The 14,343-nt window shown below is 46.3% G+C and overlaps 1 protein-coding gene across 2 annotated transcripts in view; it reads right to left on the reverse strand.

The window, feature by feature from the left end:
- Positions 1-6,958: 6,958 nt before the first annotated feature.
- UBE2H (ubiquitin-conjugating enzyme E2H) overlaps positions 6,959-14,343 on the reverse strand; it is a 112,650-nt gene continuing 105,265 nt past the window's right edge. For both annotated transcript variants that reach the window (XM_006887121.1, XM_006887120.1), the window contains 2 exons: positions 11,146-11,274; positions 6,959-7,083 (listed from right to left, as the gene is read on the reverse strand). In XM_006887121.1, the coding sequence (XP_006887183.1) occupies positions 6,959-7,083; positions 11,146-11,274 (254 nt within the window). The remainder of the gene's footprint in view (positions 7,084-11,145; positions 11,275-14,343) is intronic.

Genomic DNA, 14,343 nt, shown 5'->3' on the forward strand with positions numbered 1-14,343 from the left:
GGGTCGCTATGAGTCACAGTTGACTCGAAGGAGCATAAGATGACCACATGCCACTTTAAAGGGGTTCTGGTGGCCTAGTCTCTGGAGAGTTGTGCAGCTAACCCAAAGGTGGCATCTCTGAAGGTTCAAATCCACCAGCGGCTCCAGAGAGAAGGCTGGGCAGTCTCCTTCCATGTGATTTACAGCCTCTGAAAATCGCTGGCCGGTCAGCTATGCTTTGGTTCCGAGTCCACCACCATGATTTTGACCTGTCACTTTTAACGGGGAATTTAGCATCTAAATTGAGATGTGGTGGGTGTGTGAAAAGTCATTGGCTTTCAAAAGCTTCATATTCAACTTTTCTCAAAAATCTTGCTTTCAGCTTAGTTATAACCTGCAAATAGTATCCTGAATGTACTGTTAAAGAAAACATTTACGGATTTTTTAATGACTCTTAGATCATTTTATTTGTGTAGTTTGCCGTGGGAAAGGCAAGGCATCTGGCTACTAACAGAAATGTTCAAAACCAACCAGCCTCCTTGGAGAAAGTTCTGCTTCTGTGAAGGTTTACAGCCAAGAAAACCCTACCGTCCTTCAGGGTCATTGAGAATTGGCATCAACCTGAAAGCAGTAGGGATTTTTTTAAAAAAAGTCTGTGTGTTGTGAAGATGCCCCAGTGTCACATGAGTTCAAGCATTCAGGTGCTAAGGGCTGGTTTGGAACCACCAGCCCTGGGGTGTGAGGTGAGGTAGGATGTTCTCCCTAGTTCCTCCAGCCTTGGAGACCTGGGCAGTTCCCTTTCTTGTGTGCTGGCTGATCAGGAATTCACCCAACAGCAGTGGGAGTGGAGGCTTGGAGAGAAACCTACATTTCAATTCCACTGTGTGAGGCTGGGGCCTCTGAAGCTGGTGGACATGGGGTTCTGTGAAGGGAAAGTCCCTGAGCCCCCAGGAGGCAGCCAGGTTGAAAGGACACACAGAAAGCCTCTTGCAAGGGCCTAGGATTGTGTTCTGATGACAGGGTGCTCTAGCTGGTATTGATGGACACAGGGGCTGGCAGTGTGGGCATGTGGAAAGAACCCACATCTCCAGCCCGAAGATCCAGGTTCCAGCACCAATTCTGCCTCACACCAGATGAGGAACCAAATCACTCAGTGCCTCTCACACAGGAAATACCTGGGTCAGCGGAGAAGCTGCCTTCCGACTCTGGAGGAGTCCTATGGACGATGTCCACAATTCTGTTCAAAGCTTTACAGCAGCTTTGCTCCACACTGCTAAATGCACACTAGGTGACAAGGGCAGAGACTTGCTTATAGATTCCAAAGAGGAAGCCTCTCTGGAACTGTGACCCTGGTTGCCTGAGGCTGCACCCACAGGAAAGCGGGCTGAGAGGGGCCTAGAAGTCGATGCCCCAGCAGTTCAGTGACCCCTCTCTAGGCTAGCTCTCAAGATGGAGCAACCCCACCACTTGACACTAGGTCCTGGAAGCAAAGTCTTGATCGCAAAGAGCTCTGAGGAGCTCTAAGCCTTCAAAAGTTTACAGTCTTATTTTTAAAAAGAAATGTTTTCATTGCACGTACACAACACAGGCACAAACATAGCAGTAAAAGCTCCCCAATTCCCACGGAATGAGGTGCTGGCGTACAGGAGGGTGGGTAGCCCTCTGCGTTGTTGAACTGCCCTGTCTGTCCAGTGGCTCCGGGGCCTTGGGGACATGAAGGTCCTTTGTCCTGGATTTAAGCAGGAGCAGGAACCACCAGGGCCCTGTCGGAGACACTCAATTATTCTCTGGGGCAGAGAGCAGGCAACCTGCCACCTTTTCCAAGACAACATGCTTCACTCAGTCTCCCTTCCCAGAAAAGGGGCAATGCTCCAATGACTGGATGACAGACTGAGTGAAGTAGTACAGCTTCATGGGGCAGTGTGTAAAACTACTGCTTCATGCAAGATCAAGAGAATGGCTGTCCATGGGATTCATTGACCTTTTAATTCTCAAGGAAAAAAAAGTGCTTTGGCCTAAATATTCAGTCATCTTGACATTATGGAGTCTTAGAGGTCAATAAGGTGCCTTCTCAGAATACCGTGTCCTGTGACAGCATCATTTCAGAGCCCAGGGCATGTTCTGAGACACCAAGTGTCAGACTCAGACCCTGTCGCCATGGACACTGACAGTGGACCCGAGGTGGCACAGATGGGCAGAAGTGTGGGGACTGAAACTCAACGCCTTTGTCAGCCCTCTGTCCCACCACCACGTGCAAGAAACTTGAACATCTTTGTACCTGAGCACTGGAGTCCACAAGGGTGACCCAAGGTTTTTGTGCTGCCCCTGTCCAGAGGGGGGCAGGCACGGGTACCTCATGGGCCTTCCATTTGTTGACTGGCATTGAGTCGAGCATGACTCATAGTGACCTAATGAACAAAAGGCCTGAAGCCTTTCTGTAACTAAGGTCATTTATCAAAGTTCATAGGTTCCAGAGACATGTTGTTTGGGAAGTGGATGTCACTCCTGCTTCCAACCATACATAGCAAAATATAAAAGAATGCATCTGCGGGGGGGGGGCGGTGAGCGAGGATGAGAAAACAGAGGTGGGGGAGTGAGCACACAGAACACCATCCAAAGGGAAAACTATCCTTTGTCTTAGGGCCTTCTGAGAAAATGAAGCAAGCAGATTTTCTGTGGAACTGGTCAACACTGTCACCTAGTGGTCATGGAGAGCAAGTGCTTTAGGTGGAGGCTGGTGCATGGCTGGAAGCTGCAGCGCGGTCCAGACCAAGCTGGTCTCCTTCCCTGAGCATTCCTAGACTGGGCCTGCGAGGTTGGAAAGCCTGGCTGACTTGCTTGGAGGCTACGGGGAGTGCTGGCCTAGGACTCCAGTGCGAGCTTTTCGAGGCTTCTGGGCTCCAGGCAAGGACAGGCTCTGAGGGAGGGATGTGGGTAATGCTGCCTAAGTGAGACAGTTCATTCCCAAACTACCCAGCCGGCCATTTATCAGCCAAGAGCCAAGGTCTGCTGCTCAGAGACCCCAATGAACTAATCCCGGGGCTCTTATCACCTTATTGATCAAGGTCCAGCCACTTGCCAAGGTATATACACATTTTATTTAAAAAAGTTTACAGTTTTCATTCTACACAACCATTAAGAGGTTTTAGCCAGGGGTGGCATTTGTCTTTTGACAGAAGTGCCCATCACAATGCGAGGGAAATGGTGAGAGGGAGGAGAATGGGCAGGAAAAGACAAAAAGCTTAGGTTTCACTGAAGGGCCTATAAATCCCTTTCTCTCTTCAAGCATCACACAATTTACCAAATACACTCAGAGAACCATGGCCATTTCTCCCCAAGTCAGAGTCAGCGCTTGCTGAAGGGCGAGCCTGGCCCTTCTGTGCTGAGAACCTGCACACCCAGACCCTGAGGGAGTCATCGTATCTTGTAGCCAGAGAAAATATGAACAGATTCAGAAGATCTAGGAAGCTTGTTGTGCCCAATCCGTAAATGTGGGGGGGGGAAAGAAATGACAATTCCTGCTAATTTCTGCAAGTCTTTTTCACTTTTCTAATTGAGTCCCTAAACACAGAAGGGTCAATCCCAAATTCCCAGAAGCCTGGCATCTGGAAGTCACAGTGACTGGCGGAGGGGCTGTCGGCCCATGTCCTCACACAAAACCCCCAACTCCCGACTGTCGATTCCATTTCCACTCACAGTGACCTGATAGGACACAGTGAAATGGTCACAAGGGGTTTTCTAGGCTGTCATTACCAAAGCAGATTACCTAATCTTTCTCTTAAGTGGCAGGGGGGTTTGAACAGTGAACCCTTTGATTGGCAAACCCTAAACTATGCCACCAGAGCTCCTGTCACCCCCACAGTACCCTCACAGAGTGACAGCTTAAGACCAACTAGCACTTCAGGGAGCTGTTGGAGAAATTCCTTTGGGGAGACCCTTAGGTACTGGAGAGAGAGGACTATATGTGATAATCCTGTTGCTAGTGTGAAGCCCGTCCCCCCTGACCCCCCGTTTGCACTGTAACCTCAAGGGTTGTGATTAGACAGGAGTTAAACTGCCTGACTCAAGGTCCAGCGAGCCCTCGCAGGCCACTCTGTGAGGGCCACTGGGCTCAGGTGCCTGGGTTTATCACTGGAGCACAGTCATCTGTGTAGGGACAAAGAATGGTTCATGCTGGTCAACGACAAGGCAGGATTTCAAGAGCCGGGGGACTGCGAAGGGACACAGAAGTGCGGAGACCGCCTGGACTGAGCACTGCCTTCACCACCAGAAGAGGACAGCTCTTCCAGGGGGCTCTTCTGAGTGTTACGGAGGGCCAGCAATTCTGAGAAAACCTCATGATGCCCCAAGATGACTCCATCATCCCCCGTTGGATTTTAACACCCCAGATTCACAAGCCAAGCCCCCTCCAGCTGCCTGTACCCTAACTTAAGTGTGGTCTCCAAGCTCACCACTCACAAGTGCAGGGGAAGGGCAGAACCAGCTAGAGGAGGATTCCGTACCACATATCCAGAGTTCTCATGGGGCAGGAAAGGCCCACACAGCCAAAAGCACTCCTGGGAGCCAGGTTAGTGCCCAGGAAGGATTCATGTGTCCAGAATGAGACCTGGGCAACTGCAGGGTGCCAGGGACTTCCCCCGTCCACCACAGGGGTCTCATCTCCTCACAGACCCAGACATGGGAGACAGCAGCCCTCAGTCTCGCACCCCTCCCCCCCTTACAGCCTCACTCAGATCTAACCCTTGTAACCTTCCCCCTCCCTCCAAGTTGTCCTTCTGGGGATTTCTGCAGAAGCAGGCTGTGGATGTTTTCCCGCAGAGATCCAGTCGTACACTTATCTGCCCTATACTTGGTTTGAATCCTCCAACTAGTTTTGGACAAGATGGTAAGCAATTATCATCTGGACATTATTTTTGGAAAGGTAATTAGAACACTATTGCTTATGCAATATTGAAAAAATACAATTTTTTATTGTTTGAACTGAAATCACCACCTAGTACTTTAAGCCTACCCTAAATAGCACCTACAATAAAGGTTATAGCACAAGCAAACTGCCACTTCAGCAGGTAAGCAGGTTAGACAGTGCCAGAGGCCCTCCCGCCCCCAAATAATGCGAAGACAACGTGCTAGATAAGAGTTAAAGTACACCATTACATGTTAAATAGTTACTACTACCCTTCCAACAAGCCACAATGCTAGAGATGACTCACAGTTAACTAACCTCAGCCCTACACAACTGCATTTAATTTTTTTAAGAAAACCTTTTGCTTCATGCCCGTAATTAACATAAAATAAGTAAATTATTTGTCTTTTATTTAGGAAAATAATCATGCTAAAAGCAAGTTGTACTTTATATAGATTTTCAAAGGAAAGATTGATTGTGCTTTTTTTAATTAAGAAAAAAAAAAGATCCCTTCAAGCTCCCTGCCGCAAACCTTGTGGAATACAGCACAGATAAGCACATGCCAGTCTCCCGGGGGACATTTGCAAGTTGTCTTTGGGGGGTTTTAGGATTGGTTAATTTTGTCCTATCGGTTATGGAAGGGGAAATAAAAAAATAAAAAATACAAAGTTACAGCCTAAAGTGTCTCCAAGTTCTCCCCAAATCTGCAGGCAGCACTGAGATGTGGGGGGCCTTGGTGGCAGCCTAGACATATGGTTAGCAAAGCACACATGTGATTAGCGGGCATTTTCAATGGTCTGATTTCCCCTCGACAATATACACAGGAAGGGGGGAAAAAAACCTTCCTTCAAAACCTGTTCTACTACATCACATTTCTGAATCCCTCGGTCCTAGCCAGTCACACTCTGAATAAAGCTGTTTGTTTTTCCCATGTAGAGTCACTTTGGGTCTAAGAACCTTTATTCCAATTATTATGCATTTCAAATTTAAAATGTGTGTTGGGTCTAAAATACCCATTTCCCACTCCCACAGGCAGATGGTGACCGGGCTGCTGCCAGGCAAGTGGCGGGAGACAAGCAAACCGGAGTGGGTCCCCGGGGTCCACAGGCGTTCTTCCTGGACTGGTGACCCCAGAGCGAGGAGGAACCCCTCCTCCTGGTGAAGAGGTTGACATCTGGAGCCCCGCTTAAGCACAGTTCGCGCCCCTCCCAGGCCCTCCATTTAAAGCACTTATCCCAGGTGGCCCTCCACACCGGCCAGACAGCAGGAGCAGGCTGTGATTTGGGTTTTGGGGTCAACAGACGTGCCATCTTCCTGGTCACTTTTGTCCTTCTGTCCTGTCCTCTTAAATAAAAGTTCTACCCTCAAGAAAAAAGATCAGGTTCAGAAAACACTTTCAAAAGACTCTCCAAAGCAAAAGCACTCATTCTGCAGGCCCAGTAGCTTTAAGGGCAGGATCTACATAAAAAAATGGACTTAAAATCTGAGTCAAAAAAAGGCTTTTACGTTTCAATACTCTGATTAGCTCCTTGTTATACACTGTTATTCCACAGAAATGGGGCCACCTAGGATTAACAGGAAGGAGGGAGGGGCAGCTCTGGCTTCTCTGGGCAGGTGCTCAAGGCTCCAGGCAGGCCTTTCCTCCCCGACTGGTTCCTCTCCACTTGGACAGAGCTCTAGTCTATCTTCATGTCCAACGGCTGCGTGGTTTGCTTTCTTTGGAACCATCGGTAAAAAGAAGATGGTTACTACTCATGTCTACCTATCAGAGTGGCTAATTCTTTTGTCGGTTCAGGAGCGCACAGGCGACCTTGGCCATGGACTTATGAATGCATGCATTCGGACTGCATATTGCTACCAAAATGGAATGTGGGAATATGCTATGCACCTCAGGTTGAGAAATGACCAATAAATCAAGATCTAAAGGGTGATATATAATATATATATATCAATGCTATTATTCATAAAAACCTTGTTTAGTAATAAAAAAAATTGCTTTGTTTAAATATGAATATTATAGTCTGCTTCTCATGGTTAGGAAATAATAGTCTTTCTGAAAAGCAGGTGCACTTTCTACTACAACTCCATGTCCTGGGCCTCGTCTTCCGAAAAGTCAGACATAGAACTCTCCGATGAGCTGTCTCCCGTGCCTTCCTCCTGCTCCTTGAGCGCTTCTTCTGTGGCGTATTTCTGAATATACTCTGTATGGGCAGGGACAGATAGAACACAGGGCACAGTGAGAGGCAGGCGTGTGCGGGTGACCCCTCGCTGGCCACCTGAGCCGCGCCTGATGCCAAGGGCGACCAAGATGGCTGCTCCTGAGCTGTCAAAGCAGGGCAGTCCCACGGGAAACAGCGCTGGAATGCAAAAGTTCACACCTGGTTCCATGGGGACAACCAAGAGGGGCACAGAGCCCTGAAGAGCACCCCAGGGGCCCAGACCACTGCTCACCATCACAGAACTTTCCAGAGGGTTCTCACCTCCTGAGGGGACCCAGAGGCTTCAGCAGCAGAGGCCTGGGACGCGCCCACCACCCCCAGTGCTTTTCTCACTGACTTCCCAGGATGGCTGCATGTCTCCAAACTCCAAGAAGAGGGAAACAGGAAGCCCATACTTCCTATTGGCTTTCCGTGTTAACAAAACTGTGTGCCTTCCAGCTAGAAGGGAGCTTTGCATGCCTCTATAGTAATTTATAAGGAAATTTCCCATCATTTTTAGACATGCAGTTTTGCAATTATAGCCAGCTCAAATACATTACTTTAAAAATAGAGTTTAGTCTAAACAGATCCGCCTGTCAGGTCTGGAAGCAGCTGGTGTGAGCAGGCGCTCAGTCACTGAGAGTGCTCAGCTCCAGGGACTTGTCTGAAACCGAGGGATTCGAAGAGGTATCTATCACCTGAGGGCTTCAGCTGCCAGCCTGGCACAATCAGCTGGTGCAAAACTGCCCAGAGCTGTTTTGCAGACCCTTAAACTTGGTCCTAAAAATTCCAAATGCATCCTGTTCCCAAATAAATAGCCTATGCACCTCATGAAGAAAGAAGACTGTTGGGGCCTATTCAAAATGGAGCGTGAGAACAAATCTCCTCAGGTTCTCGGCTTTGTTTTTCCACCAGGCTGCAGGGAGCAGCTGCAAGGGAAAGATAAGCGGGCTGGCCTAAAGACCTGCCAAATTTGAATCATGCAGAAGAGTCTAGCTAAGAATGGTTTTTACATCTCTAAAGGTAGGGGAGGAAGGGGAGGAGCCAGAGACCATGGCAAAACTGGACTCTACCTTGTGCAGTGAAATGTTTAATGAAGCCTTAGAGATGATAGTTTTACTATTTAACAGGTTGATAGGGTTTTTTTCCCCTTTGAGAAACCACTGTTCTCTGACACTTGCCATTTGAAATGTTAGCCTTTACTTCATTCATGGAGATAAATATATACTAGGTGCAAGGTCTCTGAGGAGACTGAGACATCAAGAGGAAGGTCACTAAAGAGCAGGAGAAACACGACCAATGTTAAGAAGGTCTTTCTTCTTTTGGTGGAAATGGGGGCAGTCACTTTCTGTCAGAACAGGAGTGGAGGAGTGTGGAAAAGCTGTGGGCAGCAGGCTGGAGGGCACTGGAGGAAGCAGGCAACATGACCAAAGCCATAGGATTGGCAGTGTTAAGACACTAAGACAGGCCTACATTTGCCTCATTTAAAAAATGGGAAGCAAATTAAAAATGCAAGGATTTAGCTATAGCTGCAAGGTGGGTATGTGGCTGTTTTAAGGAAAAGAATATTACTTGAGTATCTGAAACTCCTATAATTTGTCAAATTGAAGGCAAAAAGATGAGACTTCAAAACAGTACCAGAGAGGCTAGTGAGAGCAGGGATGCCATCTAGTGGAGATATCAGGACAGGGAAATGACGCGTCAGCAGGTGCTCCAGTGTTGCCTGGCTCTACAGGGTTCAATGTTCTAAATGCAGGATGAACCAGCTTTGGTTGCTGAGGGTGACTGCTAAGCAGATACTCAGCTGACACAGTAGCAGAGCTGTGGGACCTGCCATGTGAAATACCTAGACACAGGCCTCTGGCAGTCACCTCCCAGAAAGGAAGGCCCTAAACCTGAGAAATGTACATATCCAAAAAAGGTGGGACCGAGTGAGGAGTGCAGAGCAAAGTCTGGGAGTGATGAGAAATGTCAGGGCAGCAGAGAGGTCCAGGAAAACGGGGCTCAGAAAGGGACCAGAGGATCTGGATGAAAGGGGGTGGCAGACTTCTTAAAGCATGAGACACAAATGAGACTCTAGGAGTGACAGCACAGAGCCAGGGTTGGAAGTGAAAAGAAATGGTTAGCTGGAGCCCTCAAGGTGTCTCTGGGGCAGGTAATGGCTGTGGAGTCGGCCAGTGAGGAGGAATGGGCACCTGTGGAGAACTGTTAACTGATGTATGTGTGTGTGGGAGGGGCAGGTGAAGGGGGCGGAGAGTGTGATTCTGAAAAGATGGGGCACCTGTTACTTCCAGCTAAAAAGAAGAAAAGGATGGCAAAGAAAAACAAACCACATAAACACAGAGATGAACAGACAGAAGTGTACCGTAGAAGGACAGGTAGTATAGATAGGCAGAAGTAGGAGAAAACAAGCCTTAATGGCCATTTATCTTCTCCGATTACTAAGAAAGAATTCCCATTTCGGAAAGTGCTGGGTTCCTGAAGGCCAAGCAGCATCCAATGTAAGAAGGCAGGAGGGCTCCTCAAAGGGGGAGTGCTGAACAGCTGATGTTAACACACATGGGAACCATGGGGACACAGTGCATTCCCACGTATCCAGGTCTCCTTTGTCAGAAGTTTACATAGTAACAGAATTACAGCCAGTTGAAACTGACTGCTTTTTTTACTGAAATACATGTTTCCTTAGATATGCAGATATTCTGCCAGGCAAGTCAGACATTAACTTGCAAAGCCCTGGAAACCTAGATAAATTAGTTGGAGTAGCCATGGTTCTACTTTAGTATGTCAAGAGCGTCAAACCTATAGAGGCCTGAGGAAAATGAAAAGAAACAGAAGGGAAACAAGAGAGTACAGACAGCTCCTGTGTGGCTTCTACCTGGAACGTGAGGATCTGTATGCTGAGCTCTGGTAGACCTTTCCTACCAGCATCGATGGAGGTACGTTCTCCAGGACTCACACGTCCTGTGGACCTCTGTGGCTGGGCAGCCAGGCAGCGTGGGTTTGTTAACAAGTGGAAGGCTTGTTTCCATGCATTCTGAGTAGTTCTTACTTTTGGTAGTATTTTATTTATTTAGAATTTTTTTAAATTTTTATTTTATTTTATTATTATTGTGTGTGTGTGTGTCTGTGTACCGTCAAATCAGATCTGACTGGTACAGGAGGAGACTGTTCCTCCTTCTCCAGCAGAGCATCTAGTGGATTTGAACCGTGCACCTCTGGGATTGCAGTACATCTTCCTGCCACTAGGCCACCAGAGCTCGCCTATTTATTTAGAATTTTTAATGTGAATGCTTCCCACTGTAAATGGGAACATCTTTTTACCCCCCAAACTAATAAAATTCATGTTCTATCAATAATCAGTTGTCTGGGAAAGTAGGATTCCCTAAATAAGGCGCAAACTGTGGCTCCCTCCACTAGCATGGTTCTAATTGCAAGAGCACAGTGGAGCTTTACCAGAAACACCACATTGTACTGAGGCTCGCTATCTGTAGTGGAGGAAAAAGGGCTGGATGCAAACTTCCCACAAGAAGCAGCTTCGTCATGAGCTAGGAAGCCAGCCGGGCAGCCAGTGGCATTGTAGCTCAAGAGATAAAACAAAACAGGAGGAAGGCTAATGAATGCAGTGCAATTTTATGACAACAAACATTAACTGCTTTCCCGAGAGGCCAGGATGAGTCCTGTTTGTAAACAAATTTAAGATTTCATCTTTAAATTTATATTTTACTCTCAAGTCCAGTTTTCTAATTTTAAGAGGAAGGAAAGTGAGGCCCTTCTGTCTGGCTCTCAGAGACACTGGCAGATCTCCTGTCACTGTACTTCCCTACAGGTGAGCCTGCCCCCTCCACCCTCCCTGCTCCTACTTCTCACCTCTCTTCTGGATTCTGCAGCCCTGGTTAACGAGATCTCTGAGCTCACCAAGATCCCTGGCACTAGAGACTGGGACACTCTGCTCAAGACGACACGCTGTGTTCTTACAACGGTAAAAAAAAAACAACTTGAGGGCTTTTAAAAAACCCAAGATACTGGCACCTTCCAAACTCCAGGCTATACTGTGTGCCTTCTTACCTTTAATTTTCTGCTTGTATTCTTCTGGTCGGTGGAGGTACATGGCTGCAGCATCACCATTGAGAGGGTCTATGGGATTAGGATAAGCCAACAACTGAGGCAGGAAGGACTCAAATATATTGGTGAGATCTGAAAAGAAACACAGAAAACATGTCAGAAAAGCAGATGCACTAAAACTTCACCTGAAAGCTCTGACTTAAAAACTTAGTAGTAGAAACTCAGCTCTGAAGATTTTTAGCGTGCATACATGAATGCCTTCTTATTAAACATTGGCTTCATTACATGTGACCTGTATTACTTATTCATTCAACATCACTTTTTAAAATTTTAATTTGAAGACTCCACTTTGATTATCTCACTTATGCCATCTTTCTGTTTTAACTGAAACATGTGCTGAGTATTTGGTAGCATTAACAGTCTTACAAATAAGCAATCAGCTAAAAAGCCCTTATCTGTAGTTTTCCAAACACCTCTGTTGAAAAGCGCTCAAGTCCCAGACTGTGAAAGAACTTAACACACACTTACAGGACTGGTCCAACAAAAGGCTATAAAAACACAGTTCTCCTACCTTCTAACAAAGGCAAACAGAACTCTTGTTTTCCTTCCAATTACTCTGGAAAGTTAAGGGACTTTCTGGACCATTTAAAATTGTTATTAATATAGATAAGTGCTGGCACATTGCATTTACTAATACACATTTTAATCTGCATTAACTATCTTCTGGCCAGATGCAGCACCCAGGTGACAGTCACAAATGGGGAGCAAAACCCTGCAAGTCACACCAGATTCTATAAAGGCGGCCTGTGCCCTGAACACCTGGTGGAAGAACACATCCTCTGTCCCTGACCCCAAGAGGTACTGAGCCCTCCCTCTGCTGCCCTTAGTGAGTAGACGGGGACCAGTGAGGCCTGGTCTTCCAGTTCTCTCTCTAGTCTAGTTCCTCTGCACACATTTCATGTTTATAGAAGACATTTCTGTTTCCAGAGAAGGTGATGTATCACAGTATTAAAAAAACTACTCGAATGCTTTGTTTTGGCTGATGGGATGTAGAGAAATGCTTCTGCTCTAATGCAGGGTGAAGAAAAGCCTTAAAGTGGTCTGTCCTCCAGATTTACAACTACAAACAGTAAGGACACAGGAGAGTAATGTAAAAAGCATCATCTTTTAAAATTTGAATTCAGAAGAGGATGTGAAATGAGGGATTATCACTGCTGATGTCAGACAGATCTTAGTTGAAAGCAGAGAATACCAGGAAAGATGTTTACTTGAGTTTTATTGACTATGTAAAAGCATTTGTCTGTGTGGATCATAATAAATTATGGATAACACTGAAAAGAATGAGACTTCCAGAACACTTAAATGTACTATGAAGAACTTGTACATAAACCAAAAATCATTTGAACAGAACAGCGTGGCTTAAAATCGGGAAAAGTGTTCATCCTTTCCCCATCATTATTCAGCCTGTATGCTGAACAATCAATCTGAAAACCTGGACTAAACGAAGCAAGCACATCAGAAGTGGAGGAAGGAAATCTGGACCAAGAAGTTCACTGCAAGGTGGACTGGGCAGGTGGGGAAGGGAGAAGGAGAGAGGAAAATGTGTAACAATGAGTGAATTAAAAAGAAAGCAGCAAGGAAAGAAAGCAGCACAGTGGTGAAAGAGTCTCAAATCTGTGACATGCGTAAGACCTTGTCTGTGGAAAATAAAGGCTTGAAGCACTTGCTGACGGATTATAGTCTTCAGTATGAATTCCATTTTAGCATAAACAAAAATCCTCACAACTGCACAATAAGCAACATCAATAAACTAGCAAAACTATCAATAAACAGGCAGAACATTCTGTAGAAGGACCTTATAGAAAAATACAATCTGAAGGGCAAATGTTCACAATAGCATTTCATATTTTCACAGAAACCAAACTTTATGGAAATACAGAGGCCGAATGAACCCTAAAGAAATCAATCTTAAACTAGAAACATGCAGAGGTCTTAAAATCAAGCAGCTTAGTTTAACTAGTAGAGAATGTTTGCTTGAGTATTACTTATGTATCTAAATGGGACCAAACTGCTTATAGCACCTCAGGAGTTTAGATGAGAGCGTGGGCAGTGAGTTTATGTTAATGGGGAGCAAGTCTGGAAGAAGGTGAAAATGGTTGTGTAATTGGTGTTTTTCATGTACAAACTGCTGGTATATAGTCAGTCGGCTGTGTATATTAACAACAATTTCTTTTTTTAAAAGAGCTGAATTAACAGCAATCATAGGAAAAAGGCAACAGGAACTGTTATGACACAGTGGCCGCATACCAACCAGGACTCAGACATCCTCTCTGCAGACACTCCTTACTTCCCTACAGCCACCAGAGGGAGGCCCACTTACTACCTATTGCAGTGAGGAAACAGAGGCACCAGGCTTCAGATTCGGTTTAACCACTCTGCTCCCTTTGTTCATGGAGAAACTGGGTCTCAGTATTTGTGATGGTGTCAATTCCCCACATCTCTGCATGGGATTCTCACATCTACCTGGGGATGGCCCCTTCTGACCCTCCGCTGGGTTTTTATAGGCAGAAAAACACAAAGGAAATGGTCCATCTTTCTCCCAAGGAGCAGCTGGTGAATTAGGGCCTTTGCGTTAGGGCCATCTAATCCAAGGATGAGAGCACCTCCACTCCACTTCTCACAAGGTCGAGGATTCACGGTCTTTAAGTGACATATGGAAGTGTCTCAAAGCTGAAGAAATACTGCAGGTGACATTTCCTAACTTGGGGTTTTGTGTGTTCTGGGAAGATACTCTGCGCTTGCCCTCACCAAGTTAGTTCCCCAAGATCTCTCTAGGGCTTCGTTCCAACCAACTCAAGAGACTCTTGCTGATTCTTCCCAGTCTCTCTTCCCTGTTGCCAAAAACTGACTCCTGGTCCATTTCACAAATGTGCCAACTCCCATTTGGAAAACAGAAGACTGGAGGACACAGCCAATCAGGTGACGGTAGCAGCTCTTGAAGGCCAGCATGCTAGGGTTACGGCTGGTCCCATAAAGGAAGGTCTTCATCAACAAACGGATGGCTAGAGAAGCTGTGGTATATTCGTACAATGGAATACTATGCTGCCATTAAAAAACAAGGAACTCATGCAATATTATTCAAAATGGTTGACTCTGGAGAACATTATGCTGAGTGAAATGTCCCAGTCACAAAGGGACAAA

The sequence above is a fragment of the Elephantulus edwardii genome, unplaced genomic scaffold (genome assembly GCF_000299155.1).
Source record: "Elephantulus edwardii isolate Elephantulus edwardi_28Jun2011 unplaced genomic scaffold, EleEdw1.0 scaffold00055, whole genome shotgun sequence".
In the NCBI taxonomy this organism is placed as follows: Eukaryota; Metazoa; Chordata; class Mammalia; order Macroscelidea; family Macroscelididae; genus Elephantulus; species Elephantulus edwardii.